The 15,000-nt window shown below is 27.3% G+C and overlaps 2 protein-coding genes across 2 annotated transcripts in view; both read right to left on the reverse strand.

Moving 5' to 3' along the window:
* Positions 1 to 2,411: 2,411 nt before the first annotated feature.
* LOC100207150 (exosome complex component MTR3) overlaps positions 2,412 to 15,000 on the reverse strand; it is a 33,660-nt gene continuing 21,071 nt past the window's right edge. Inside the window, exons 2-3 of the mRNA XM_065801147.1 lie at positions 3,542 to 3,712; positions 2,412 to 3,060 (exon numbers count right to left, since the gene is read on the reverse strand). Of these exons, the coding sequence (XP_065657219.1) occupies positions 2,438 to 3,060; positions 3,542 to 3,695 (777 nt within the window). The 5' untranslated portion in view covers positions 3,696 to 3,712 and the 3' untranslated portion in view covers positions 2,412 to 2,437. The remainder of the gene's footprint in view (positions 3,061 to 3,541; positions 3,713 to 15,000) is intronic.
* Positions 5,252 to 15,000, reverse strand: part of LOC100215441 (U2 small nuclear ribonucleoprotein A') — a 39,123-nt gene continuing 29,374 nt past the window's right edge. The window contains exon 8 of the mRNA XM_065801148.1: positions 5,252 to 6,106. Within this exon, the coding sequence (XP_065657220.1) occupies positions 5,957 to 6,106 (150 nt within the window). The 3' untranslated portion in view covers positions 5,252 to 5,956. The remainder of the gene's footprint in view (positions 6,107 to 15,000) is intronic.

Below are 15,000 nucleotides of genomic sequence, written 5' to 3' on the forward strand. Positions count from 1 at the left end.
AAGAGAAAAAAAATCTAAGTTGTTCTCATGGGCGCCGGCAAGCAAGGGCGAGGGCAAGGGGGGGGGCAATTGCTCCCTTCCTCCCCTGGAAAAGCAAAATAACAAATTTAAATATTCACAAAATTTCTTTTAACTGTTAAAAATTTTTATTTCCATATCTCATCAATTAAACTCATTTATAGTTTACTCACCATAATGTAAATGACTACAGTTTAAATAAAATATTACAATCAAATGCAATGATTTCCACGATGGCGGAAGCTTTTTTATAAAGGCATATTTTATATTTTAAAAAAAAGATGTTTGAATGAAAATTTAAAAAAAAATATGATAGAAATAGATCATAGAAAAATAAAAAACGAATAAGTAGAAAAAAAACAATAGATAAAGGAGAAGTATAGAAACCAAAAAGAAGAGAGGAAGAAAAAAAAGGAAAATAAAAGAAATAATAATAATAATAAAAAAAAGAAATCGAATTATAATAACAAAGTTCTTACGCAAACAAATAAACTTCGAACTAACTAACGAAGAAAGAATTGGATACAGCGATCAAATTTTTAAATTATTTTTTAATGTGTGAGTTTCATTTACTTTTTTATGCCGTTGTTTTTTTGTTTGTTGGCAAAATGTTTCTTGTTTGTATTGTATTTTTATTTATTTTTTTCCAATTTGTGTTATATTCATTTTAATAATACTATTATCTTGTGTTTTTTGCTAGCTAAATGTTGATTATTATAATTAGATATACTTAACTTGCATTAACCTGCTGTATTTTAATTTTTGTTTTGTTTTTTGGAGTATGTCTAATTTGTATTTAATAAATCATTTAATGTTTTTTAACTAATCATTATATTATTATATAATTTAGCATGTTTACTTCACATTAGTTTTTTAACTAATTGTCAATAACCATGAATGTAAAATCTATATGCAGAAATATATATGATTGATATAATAAAAAAGATTTTGAAAAAAAGTTTCTTTAATTTATTTAATTTTGAGCTGTTTGCTTTGTTCATGCCTCTGTATACGTTAGTTAACGTTACCAGTCACGTTGACAGCATTGTATACAGAATCCAGTTCTGAAGTTGTCATCTAAATCTTGAAAAAGCAGCGAAGAAACAAAATGTTTTTCAAGTGGATGGTGTAAGACTGGCATAAGCCAATCTCTCTGAAAAAAAATAGTTCAAAGAGCAGTAGGGAAGATGGGAGCACATTATTGAGCGTAGCAGTATTTTGTAAACTCAGAACAACTCGGTATAGATATAAAAACTTATTAATTACATAACTAAATTAGAACAATATGTCTTAAAGTATACATCAATATTTTAATAAAAATTTTTACGAACATGCTAAGTAGCATGTAAGTATTTACATACTTTACAACAGCCCTACAAAAGATCAACGTACCCCATGCAATGGGGCATTATGATTTCCGACTTGAGCGCTTTGATCATATGAGTAACATTATTTACATATTTAATATTGCACCTAAGTGCTATACATGGTTTAGTTAAAGAGTATTAGATTATATTACATCTAAAAAAAAAGTAAAATTATTATAAAATATACTCACCAGGTTATATTTTTTCTTACTATATGCCCCTTTATATGCAGGGATCCGGGCCTAATATCAAGTTTTATTATTAACTTTAGATTCTATTTTTTCACTCATTCAATGTAGATTTGTCGTCGATTTTTTGATAACATTTTAAACGATATTGCTAAAATGCTTAAAATGCTATCAAAAAATCGTGCGTGGAACGACTTAAAGCGCTTCCACTCATCAAACATTTAAGCCAAATTGAGAGAATCCTCTGCAACGGTTTTTCCTTCTTCCGCTAAAAGCCATTTAGTTCTTTTTGTACAGAATTTTCAAATATTTTTTTAAAAAACTCAAAATTTAAAAAAATTCAAATCGCCGTTGATGAATCGATCGCCTAATCGGTTAGTGACAGATTTGCTTGGCGCTGAACTGACATTTTTTAAATGTATAATTAAAAAATTGTATGCAATAATAATTTTAGGATATAATTATGGAACTATTATTGAGTTTATTTCGTAAAATACCTAAACAATAAGTCAATAAAAAAAAAACGGCGCAAAGAAATCAAAACAAAAGTTGGAAACTTAAAATTACGTTGAGATATCTTTACCATCACTTGGAAGCAGTAGAACTTATTACTGCACTCAAACATGACAGATACAGTTAAAATCTTATTTTATAATTTTAAACCTTTAATTATTTAATCATGTATTTTTAGAATTAATAAAAAATATTTAAAGTAATGATAACATATGTATGTATATATATATGCCAAAGTAAGTCAAAATTTAAAGGTATATAAAGTATTTATATAAATAATATGTATATGTAAAAATATATTTTATATGAAGAAACTAGTGCTAAATCCGAAAAATAATTTTTATTGAGTTATTACGTCCAATTCATAATACATTCTTTCATATATTTATAAATACGTAAACACCCCTCAATACAGATGATCACGTTTTGCATTGAGTCATCAATTGTTTCTTCGCCTTGCATTGATAAATAAGATATCTTATTTAATGAAGGCATATAGGCAATTACTACGCGTCCTTTACTATGTGAAATTTCTTCGCTACTTGGATCAACACACACGCGTTGAATCGATGTTTCGTTAGAAAAAGCGGTTTCGCAAGACGTGACTAAATCTAGCATTTCGATGCCGGCATCAGCTAGAGCTATTGATGCTGCTATAAATGCATAGCTTAAACAATTTCCACTATACTCTAAAATGTTAATATAAATATCAATTTGCGCCTTTGGATAAGATTCAAGACAAACAGCAGATTCAAAAGCTTGAACAATAGCAGACGAGTATTCCCTACTAAGTGAATCTTGATTGGAAACTCTTTCGTGCCACGAAAACGGAGCAAAAGTTACTTCACAAAATATATTTCCTTTTGAACTAAACTGATGACGCTTTGGATTATCACGGGGTCCATAAACGGCGCATATTAACTTAGTGTCACATGTTTCTACGTAAGAAGAACCATTAGCTTGATGGATGGTACCTATGAGTAAATAAGGAAAAACTTTTTTAAATTTAATATTAGTCTTAAAGTTGTTTTAAATTTGAAAAATAATTTTAAAAATTTAAACATTTTTATTCTTTATTTCTCTCCAATTAGAGTAATAAACTTCAACTTGTTAATATAGAAATTTTTTAAACTTAATCAACACGACAAATTACAAAATGACACGTTTGTAGTGGTTTCTAAATTAATTTTAACTTTGTTCATGGCTAATAATGGAAAATCATAATTATTTGTTTATAACGAATAGTGGAAAAAAAACTTGTTAATGACCAATAGTTAAAAATATTATACTAATATATAGATCATCTAGGTCATATTTAAAAAATCCGGAAAAATCTGCTATATGAATCACAAATCAGTGTTTAAATTTTACGTAGTAAACTGAACAATATCTGCATTAACAATGAGCTCAATTTAACATTATTTTTTATAAAAAAGATCTAAAAGTTCAGCTTACCAGCTTTAAGATACATCGGTCTTATTTCATTTTCTCCGCGTCCATCCTGTCGTTGGGAACATGATTTAGCTGAAGTAGTAATTTTGCAAGAAAGAGACGTTAATGGTAGAGTTTCTTGTGGTCCCTTCAATCTTTTAGAATGTTGAATTGGCATGCTTTTGATAAATACAACTTTATTTTTTTTAATAATAAAAGAATTAAACTCAATATTATTATTAACTTTAAACCATAATAAATAATAATTTCATCAGAAAAAAATAATTATAAAATAAATTTAAAACTTTTTTTATATTTTATTAAATAATATAAAAACTTTTTATTATGTTGTACATAACATAATAAAATATTTTTTTATTATATTGGACATAACATAATAAAAATATTTTTTTTATATTACGTATTAAAATTTTAACTTACCAAAATATATTGTTGTTTTAATCTACTAAAATATATATGAGCTTTAGCTTTTTATAATATAATTTATTACTATATAAGTTAATATATTACAATATATTTAAGTTTTAACTTACTTCAATATATTTATGTTTTAATCTCCTAAATAATATTTATTATATATTAATTTACTGAAATATATCTAAAAAAGTTATTAATTTGTGTTAAATCACAAAGTTTATCAGGTTATCTGCAGTATTTTAAATAAACACATCTATAAAACCATTGCTTTTTGTTCAATCAACTTTTTTTATAACTTTGTTTTCATGACTTTTTTATATCATGACAATTAGCTAGATCTTTAGCATGACCAAAAGATGGAAAATATAGAATTTTAGAATGATCAAAAGACGGTAATATATAAATAAAGCAAAACAAATTAAAACGCATATGAATACATTAAGTAAAAACGAAACAACTATATAATAGGTCCAAAAAATCTAAAAACTACGAATGCAGAGGTTAAATACTATAGTTAAAAAAAAAACACAACATCTTTAACTAACAGCTATATGCACAAATCTTAAAATATTATAAAATACATGTGATAAACTTTTTGTTTTTATTTTTGCAGAATTTATAATAGGGGAGACCGGGACTAGTTTCAACAGTGCAGTTTTTATTTTTTAATTCTAAATATTTCCATTATAATATCTTTTTTTTTAATTTATAAAATTAATAACTATAAAAAGTATTTTAAAAAAAAATTAAATAAAGGAAATCAAAAAGCTTAAATTTTTATAGTTAACATAAAATGATCTGTAACATTAATATTAGATCAAATAATATTATTATTTAGCTTTTGACAAAAGTTTGCCTTTGATGTTTCATTTTCGAAAAAAGAAATTCTTTATCACTTAATCCATGATACTTTATTAATACTTCTAATGGTTCTGCTAATATAAATGATGTATTACTTACAAACACTACATTATTTTATTGCTTTGTGGTGTGTCTTGCTTCGTTCACTGTTATTGTTTTCAACATAATTTTCATTTTCTTTTAATTATTTCAGAATTAGTTAAATTATTATCTATATATAATAATCTATATACTATTGTTGTCATCAATGTTGTGGTAGTTAAGGTCAACTACCACACCTTACTAAAGCCAAGTTTACCACAAAATTTGTTTAAAAAAAAAAATTCAAAGTTGTCAGAAATACACTTAGTAAATTTTGTTACAATCCGGAATCCCCTATTGTTTGTAAAATTATTGATATCAAAAAAAAAAAGAAAAAGAAAATGATAATTAAAAAAAAAATCAAATATTATTTTATTGAAAACAAATTTGAGTAAAATCATTTTTTATCTCTATAACCTGAAACTTGTTTAATTTGTGATTCTATTTCTTTGACTCTTTGCTCAATAATTATTTGTTCATCAGGTTGCACATTTGTAAAAGAAGATATTGCTCTCGATGCTTGTTCACGAATAGTAGAAAAACAATGTTTATGACTACCAAAGTTCATAAAAAACACACCATAAATTAAAGTAACTGCAGTAACACCATAAGTAAATGCAATAAAACGAGATTGATGCTTTGGAAATAAAACAGGAACATCAAGATTTTCAATTGAAGATCCAAGTGAATGTCGATTTTTAACAATTGAAAGAACAGCTTCAACAACACGTTCACTTTGTGTAAGCATATCTTTTCTATTGTTAAATTTATTATATAAATAAGCATAGACGGTAGGTCAATAACAAAATAAAAATAAAGAAAATAAATTTCAAAAAAGCTTTATGTGACAATACATCACCGCTAGCATATAAAAATTTCTTTTTTAATTACTTTGATATTTTTAATACAGAATAAAATGTTTAAAAAGTGTGGAAAAGAGAAACTAGTTAATAATAATAAATGAAATTATGTTCAAAATATGAGTCTAAAGATGTGTGTAAAATATAAAAGTTTAATACAACAGTCATACAATCTTTTAAAATGAGTCTACTATAATATTTATTCGTCCATTTCAACTTCATTAATTTCACCATAACCTAATTCTTCACTACTATCAATAACAATTGATTTTCCAGGTACATAACCTTGCTGTAATAACAATTCTAACTTTCTAACTTCTTCAAGTGTAGTTGCATTGCTAATTGCCACCTAAAATAAAAAGTTTTCTTATAAATATTAATAATAAAATACACAAATAAGTTGAATTTTTTATATATTTTACATCATTCAAGTTTTTTAGATTACAATTTACATTATTTAGATGCACATATAACCAATATATGCACACTAAGCCACTACCAAGTATAAGTCAACATTCGGCTCATTTTCGGAAATGTTTTTTTATATACAAAAACATAATAAATTTAAAAAATTTCAAAACTTTTTTCTTTTTTTCCAAAAGCTTTACTTTATTTGCTTTATGTGTCAATTTAAATATTGCAAAAACAAAACGGCACATAAAACTTCATTTTACATCAAAAAATTAATAAATTAATAACAAAAGTGCCATTTTTAATTGGGTTTCCGTTATTTAATGATTTTTAATTTTTGTAAAAGAGTTTTGCAATGTTTTAAGATATTGCGTTGTATATTATAATATACAATATTGTTTAAATCTAACGTGGATAAAATATTAAGATACTGGATTTTAACAAATTATTTATTAAATATCTGTTTTCAGACTTATCTTAAATTTTGAATATGAATGCAAATATGGATCTGGGCAACACAAAAAAAAAGTACACATAATATTGCATCTACCGGTTAGTGACTTCCTCTCATATAAACAGATTTTTATTTATATAACTATAACTATTTGTTATAAGATCGATAACTACTTGTTATAAGATCAAAAAAGCCTTTATAACTGAGAAAACTTCGGCAAAACATTCAAATCTTCCACTTATAAATGAGTTATGAAATAACTTAACATTAATTCAAATCTTCCACTTATAAATGAGTTATGAAATAACTTAACATTAATTCAAATCTTCCACTTATAAATGAGTTATGAAATAACTTAACATTAATTCAAATCTTCCACTTATAAATGAGAAACCTCTAAGAAATAAGATATACAGAGCATTTCAAAAAGTTCAGCAGCAAGATCTAAAGCTTCAATACATAAAATTAGTGTTTCTTGGTTGGAAAAAAACCTTTTAAAGTTATTTTATATATCTTTTGAAGTTAAAAATACACATTTAAAAATCTAGAATATTTATGAACAAATATGATGAAAATTTGTCACTAAACTGATAACAACTTTTACAGCAGTTTTTGCAAAGTTTTAATGTTGTTATGTCATCAAATATTTATTATATATTACCCTTTACATATGTTTATTGCAAGGGTTGTTCCGACAAGCACTATGTTTGTCTTTGTGAAGAAAGCAAACAGTTTTTTTTTTCTTCTTTGTGATATTATATTTTAATTTTATACTTGTTAAAAATTTAAAAATTTTCTCTAAATCATTAAGATTCTTTTTTAAATTAAAGGTTCAAATTTTAGTAAGAGAGTGTTTAAAAGACCAAAAAGCTAAGCAAGAGCCATTTGGAAACTGGCAGATAGGCCACTTAGATAAGTAAGAGAAAGCAAAAGTTGCTTAGATATAGACTATTAAATAATAATTCAAAACGATAGATCTCAAGTTATCACTAAAAAAAAAGATATTTAATACAAAAAAGCATATTTCATCTATAATTAGTAATAAAAAAATGTTCAAATGTTTTCCACTTGAAAGTCATTGGAATATATAGAAAAAAAGACAAAAATACATTTGCTCATATATTGGTATAACTTAGCTGAACCTATTATTACTAGAACAGTAAAGGATAAACATCACCTATCTTTTACTGCAAAAAGTAAACCTTTTTCAAAAATTTATTTAAATGATATAGAAATAAAAAATGGAGTAGGAATTACAATGGTGGCTCAGTTACTTGAAGTACTCGAAAAATACAATAGCATTAGAAGTTTGGAAGCCATTATACTTGATAACACTTCTGCTAATACTGGTGTGGATTAGCAATCTCTTTAGATAAGGTTTTAAATCGTGGAATTCATTTAATAGGATGTACACTTTATCAAAATGAGTTATCACTTTGCCACGTCATAGCAGAAATAGACGGTAAACATTGCGATTCAAAGAGATGTTAGGACTCTATTGGTCAAAAAGCATCAAAAAGCAATTTACCAGTTACAAATTTTTTCAAATTCATTCAGAGAGTGACTCCTATGTAAATCCTGCTGTTTTATCTGATCTAAGTACAGACCAGTGTAAGCTTTTATGAATACTGTATTGGAATAATTAAAGGTCTTGTTTCCCAAAAATATTCAATGAAAAAACTTATCATGTACCAAGCTAGATGGTTAACTTTAGCTTTACCAATTATGATTGTTTATTCAGGATTACCAATTTTTTAAGTTTTTTTTTTTAAATTTGGTCAATTTTGAAAATGATCTGGCATTCTTTACTCTCTGTAACTTTCAAGTTAATCCCTTTACATTGAGCTTCTTTTTAAAAAAATCTTGCTGCAAATTATCTCCAAATTTATAAAACCGAAATTAATATATTAAAAAATTTAGCCTTAAACAGTAAAAATACTTTGATATTTTTTAGTTTCTATAGTTTGATTTCTACTCTGGCTGCTTTAATGGGACGAAATGTAATAATTCAGTGCACTAGAAAGAAATTATTCCAAGTATACTTTCTTGAAAGTTTGAAAACTATAAAGTTATAAAAATTGAGCTTGTCTATAAAAATTATCATTTTTGAATTATTTTGCATTTTCAAGCATTTCATACCACTGTGAGTCTGGTACCATATGTTTATTACTGTTTTATGAAAATAATACAGTAATAAACAATAGTACACATAAAACATAAACACATCATTTTTTCATACTAATCAAAAGTAGATTAGGAAAGGATTGATTCTATGTGACGCAAATTAAGAGAATAAATGAAAAAACATTTAATGATTGGGGCAAAATTTTTATCACCTTTACTAACTTTTCCTTAAAGGTACAACATTAAAAGTGGTAATGGGAAACAGTTGTCTGTCACACTACACCACCTAATAAGTTATTTATAAGCAATTTTTGTAAATGTGATTTCTTTATTTGTTTTCTCCCTAAGAAATGTCAGATTTCAGAGAGATGATGGGGGTAGGTGGTTATATTTGTGTGCCCGCATTTAAAGGTCAAGTTAAGATGCATAAAATAAATATTATGTGATTTTACAATAGAATTTCAGAATAAAGTTTCCACTAAAGTATACAGTTGTTGAAAATGCTAGAAAAATGAATAATTCCAATTGGTTTGGAATTTTCATTATAGTCTTAGATTTTTAAGTACTGCAAATCCCTAAATGATTAATGTACACACACTTACACATATATCAATAAATGCATATTTAGCTTAAAAAATTTACTTAATTTTTTTCATTACTCATTGCTTTTTCTTTTATTTTTCTGAAAAATCTGTTTAGATTTAGGTTGGCATTTTAAAATTTTAGTTGTACAATATATTTGAAGAACCCACCTGCAAGTCACAAAAATAAAAATTTAAAGTTAATTTACTTACTTTTTATTTTAATTCACCTCCCCAAGGCCACTATATTTGAGAAGGCTACTTTAGTTGAAGTTACAACTTTCTCTCCACTCTATAACTCTAAAACACAAACCTTGAAGAACAAGGTCGCTGTGCAGAGAAACAAGTTGAGCGTGGTACTACCAGGGACATGATATGGATTGAACTCACAACTTCTCGCTTATGAGGTGAGTGCTCTACCGTTACTGCATGTATACATATATATATATATATATATATATATATATATATATATATATATATATATATATATATATATATATATATATATATATATATTAGGCCATCCCATTTTGACCCTCATGAACGAATTTTATTTCACGGAGTGTCTCAAAATGTTCCCAAGGTATTGGTTTGTTAATGAACTTTTTTTTTTAAATTCTGTATAAGTATTTATACTCGCGCCATTTGTTTAAAGTTTAACTTTTTTACATTTTTTGAGTTTTTATGGGCATTATTAAATGATCAGCGCAAATAGAAATTTATAAACCTTTAACAATTTAATTGCGTCAATACAAAGAATGGAAGGTTTTTTATCCATACCGATTGTGCGCGTTTTTATTATTATCATATTTGTTACCAGGTGGTACTTTAGAAATTTGTTACCAGGTGGTACTTTAAAAATCTGGTAATATTTAAAAAAAGCGCAGTTTAGAAAACAATTGTTTATCAAGCTACTTAACAATTTTTAATCTTAAAAAACCTATTATTTCAAGTAAGTTTATTATAACAACATAACATAATAATGTATGTTACATTTTATAATTATAGTAAATAAATTAGGTTATTTAAACATTTATAATATTTTAAATAAACTTTTAAAAAATTTTAAACTTCATACAAATTATGAAAATGCTTATAGTGTTATAAAACAATGATTAACATTATGAAATTTTGTTTTAAAGCTAGCTATGACAACAAAAGTAACTGAGGTGTATCCCTGAACAATAAGAACGTTATTTCATGTTTTATGTCAAATATAGTAAAGACAATTTAATAAGTTATGTTTTTAAGATTAAAATGCATAACATTAATAATGCATAATGCATAAGATATAATAATGCATAAGATAATAATGCATAAGATAATAATGCATAAGATAATAATGCATAATGCATAAGATTAAAATGCATAACAAACAATGAATTTTGCAATGTCAGTTGTATCCTTTCCGGAATTTTAATTCCTTGGAGAAAGACTGGCTTCAAAGTCATCAGTGACAAAAGGATGATGTATCATGTCAAGAAATATGTAGAAAAGTACATAGTATTGAAGAAATCCCAGAAAAAAATTGGAATTGGTTATCTTGAGACAAGAAATAAATTAGAGAAATCAATGACAGGTAGGGGATAAATATTAAATTTTAACATTTTCTAGTCAAACAGCCAGTACTAAGCTAATTTATCGTGAAGAAAATAGTTTACTTTTTCTTGTTCTTACCTAATTAAATTTAAAGGACTATTTTGGGCTGGAGAAGACATAACGCTTCTTGAATGTAGTTTAAAGACTAATAGGCTAAGGACTGGTAGCAGATAAGATTGAAGATTTAACCTTCATACAAGACCAGCTAAATTGCAGAAAGATGGTGATTGGAGCATTGAACAGTCGGTTTGTAGATGTTAGTAATAGATCTGCATCAAGAAATAACTCTAAAACCTCTGGTATAGTTAAAAAAATTTTCCATGATTTATCCGGATTTTCCTCTGAAAGTGAAATGATTAATGATGCATGTTCCGAAGATGATTTTAAGATTGGTAACGCATCAAAGAAGAAGACAGTTAAAAATATGACTCTAAAGGTACCAAAAGACATTTTTTCAAAAACTGCCAGAACTGCTATTGGGATGGGAGTATCTACTAACCAGGCAACAGCACTTATCTCTTCTTTTCTTTGCAATGCTGGTGGAGATATAGAAAACGTAATATTATCCCACAGCTCAACTCACAAGATTTTTGATACAATAATAAGAAAAGATGCTGGTGTTCTTAGAGTAAACATAACTACTATGGTTAAGAAGAGTGACAAACCCATCATTACGCATTTTGATGGCAAAATTATCAAAGATTATACGGGTAGCATAGATGAGACAAAAGACCAAATTTGTGTGCTTATAAGGCATGGCAATCAGTCCCATCTGTTAGGCGCTCCAGGGTTGGAACGCGGCAGTGGTGAGGCTCAGTTCACAGCAATTCAAAATCTATTAGATTCTTTTGATCTAGGGCAGTTCATCCAAGGAGTTTGTTTTGATACCACTGCTTCAAAAACTGGCTATTTAAAAGGAGCCAGTGTTTGAAGCAGTGGTATCAAAGCAGTGGTATTTAGCCTGCCGCCATCATGTAAGAGAGCTCCATATAAAACACTTTTGCAATGAAGTTGCAGTAAACAAATCTGTTGGACTGGAAAATCAACTATTTAAATCTCTAAAGCTGAACTGGCATGGTATTGATGCAAACAATGAGAAGATGCTGTTGAAATTTAATCGCCAAAATGTTAAGGGTACTTGGTTGGAGAAGCAGGCTTTATTGGCATTCAAAACTTGCAAGGACCTGATAGATAAAAACAAGTTAAGAAATAGTTAAAGTAAGGTTAAAATAAAGAAATATATTACTTTAAAACAACTTTATAGCAAAATAGAAAGAAGAAACATAAAAGTTTCTAATTAAATTGAAAAATTATATACATTTAGACTTTTGAGAAGCACAAAGATTGTGAACTAGCAGAGCTTGTAGTTATGTTCCTTGAAGATCAGACAGTTAGGTATAAAATTCACAAAACTGGAGCTATTTCACACATCAGGTTCATGGTAAAAGCATTGTACTATATGAAGTTCAATTTGCTTCTCCCTAAGATCAGACAGGTTCTTTTTCTGAGTGATGAAATTGTCAAAGAGATCAACAGAATGGCTGACTACATTTCTCTTTTCTGGGCATCGTGGTTTTTGACCTGCGAGTTTTCTGATTCTGCAGCTATTGAAGTAAAACTTAATTTCCTAAATATTTATATATTAGTCTCATAATTTAAGAATAATTTGTTTCAAAAAAAACCCAACTATTTTAGAATATAATTATTTTAGAATAATGACATAAATAAATGACACTTATTACATTAGATGTTAGACGTGTCATTATCAACCTTACTTACTATCTATATTGCATTATTTTTAACTCACACTCTTAGGATCAACAAAACTATTGGCAGATGCGCCATTACAATTCGTATGAGCCTGCCGCAGAAGTGGTATTAAAATCATGGCGAAACCATAGGTGGTATTTGGATCCATCAACCGTGGTGCTGGCGCATGTTCTAATAAAGATCACTACAACGAAATGGAAAAGATGGCAAAAGTTCTTTATTCAACCCAACGGAGTGGCATTAAAAATGTAAGAACAGGTAGGACCAAAGCTAAAATCCCTTCTGATAGCAGTTTTCTGTTTAATATAGACCAACCACCAGGTCTTGAATCATATATTTCGCCAGATTCCTGGTTAATTTTTGATATCCTAGGTCATACTTTTGAAAAATGTCTATGGATGAGACTCCCTCAGATTTTTTGGAAAGAATTTCCAGGATACAATGAGTTTCAAAACTTTGTAAAATCTGTCAAAGTTGTTAACAACTCATCAGAACGTGCAGTAAAACTCATTCAAGATAATGTAGAGCGTGCGAAGAGCGAGGAAAAACTTTAGAACCTTCTCCAAATGAAAAACTCTTGGAAAAAGCCATTTAAAAAGACGAAGAATAGATACAAGGAGTCAGTTACAACGCCTGCTCCCTCACTACTGGCTGTGAGTTAATAATTCATAACCTTTCCTATATTTCTAATAATTTGAATTACCGTACTGTAGACTCTAAATGTTGTAAATGAATTTAAATAAAATTTAAATTATGTATTTTCTAGAGGTATTTGTCTTAAAGAAAATAATTTATTATATGGCAGTACTTAGAGTTCTTACTTTAATATCGGAGGTCCGAGGATTGATGCCAGTTTAGTCATATAAACGACATTTACTAGTAAAAAATTTTCCAGCGGTGCTCTGTGATAAGCACTTAAAATTCAATGAGAACTTAAAATAACACACACAAAATCTAAGTAGATATTTTCTGAAATATATCAACTTATTTTGATCTAGTTAAATTTACAGCAAAATATTTAAAGTTCTATAACAAATCTTTTGGGGGTAACCATTTTGAGTTTGGCTTTGTTTGATCTTAGGTTCTAATAAAAGTTTTTTTTTAAAACATCATTTAATACCTATAAGAAGTAAAAAAAATGAATATTGCACCATGACTGATAATCACCTCTCATAGATCAACAAAAAGGCACTTTGAAATAACACAAATGTTGATTTTTCTATCAAAATCAGTGAACGGTAGGCATTATATATTTCTTAACTCGAAAAGCACAGTGTTTTTTTTGGTATAGGAACACATGAAGAGAATATAAATGAAAAAATTAACTGGATTCAACATCAGAATCGATTCGCGCTGTTGTGTTGAAAACTGCAATTTTGGTCAAAAATTGTCTAGTGCATAACTTTGAACGAGTGGCGTGAACACTTCTAACAGGAAAAAATACAAAATAAAAAAATTTGACATATAAATATGACCTCTACGCCACTCATTAGCCACTCCGCATGTAATTTGGTTGTCAAAAAAAAAATTATGGGATGATATATATATATATATATATATATATATATATATATATATATATATATATATGTATATGTATATGTATATGTATATGTATATGTATATGTATATGTATATGTATATGTATATATATATATATATATATATATGTATATATACACACATACACACACACACACACACACACACACACACACACACACACACACACACACACACACACACACATATATACAGTGGGGTGCAAAAAAAAAGCATTTTTTCTAGATTTTAAGTATACAATGTATCATAAAGCAAAACTAAAAAAATTGGGTTTGATAGTAAGAAATCTAGGACAGAAAAAGTGTGTTTATATTTACACTAATATATATATTTACACTAATATATATATAAACGAAATCTCTAAAAAAAGGATTAATACAGACATATTTAATATTTTAGAAAACAACTAACAGACATAGAAATTGGACAAATTATTGAAGTTGATGACCAAGGAGAGTCTTACAGAAGCATTGGAAAACATTTTAAACGACAAAACTCAGTCAATAGTAGTTTGGTGATGAAATACAAACTCGCTGGTACTGCCTAAAGGTCTCTATGATCTGGGAGAAAGTCTAAAAATTCAAAAGAGAAAGATCGCTGCATTTTAATGCCGTCAAAAAAGATAGTAAAATTACATGTTCTGAGAAAAAACTAGATTTGAACCTTATTAATATCTTAAAATAGAACGCATCTTGTCAAATAAAAGCGCAAGGTGAGTTTGCTGCTGGAAAAAATAAA

Source organism: Hydra vulgaris, chromosome 07 (genome assembly GCF_038396675.1).
Source record: "Hydra vulgaris chromosome 07, alternate assembly HydraT2T_AEP".
NCBI lineage: Eukaryota > Metazoa > Cnidaria > Hydrozoa > Anthoathecata > Hydridae > Hydra > Hydra vulgaris.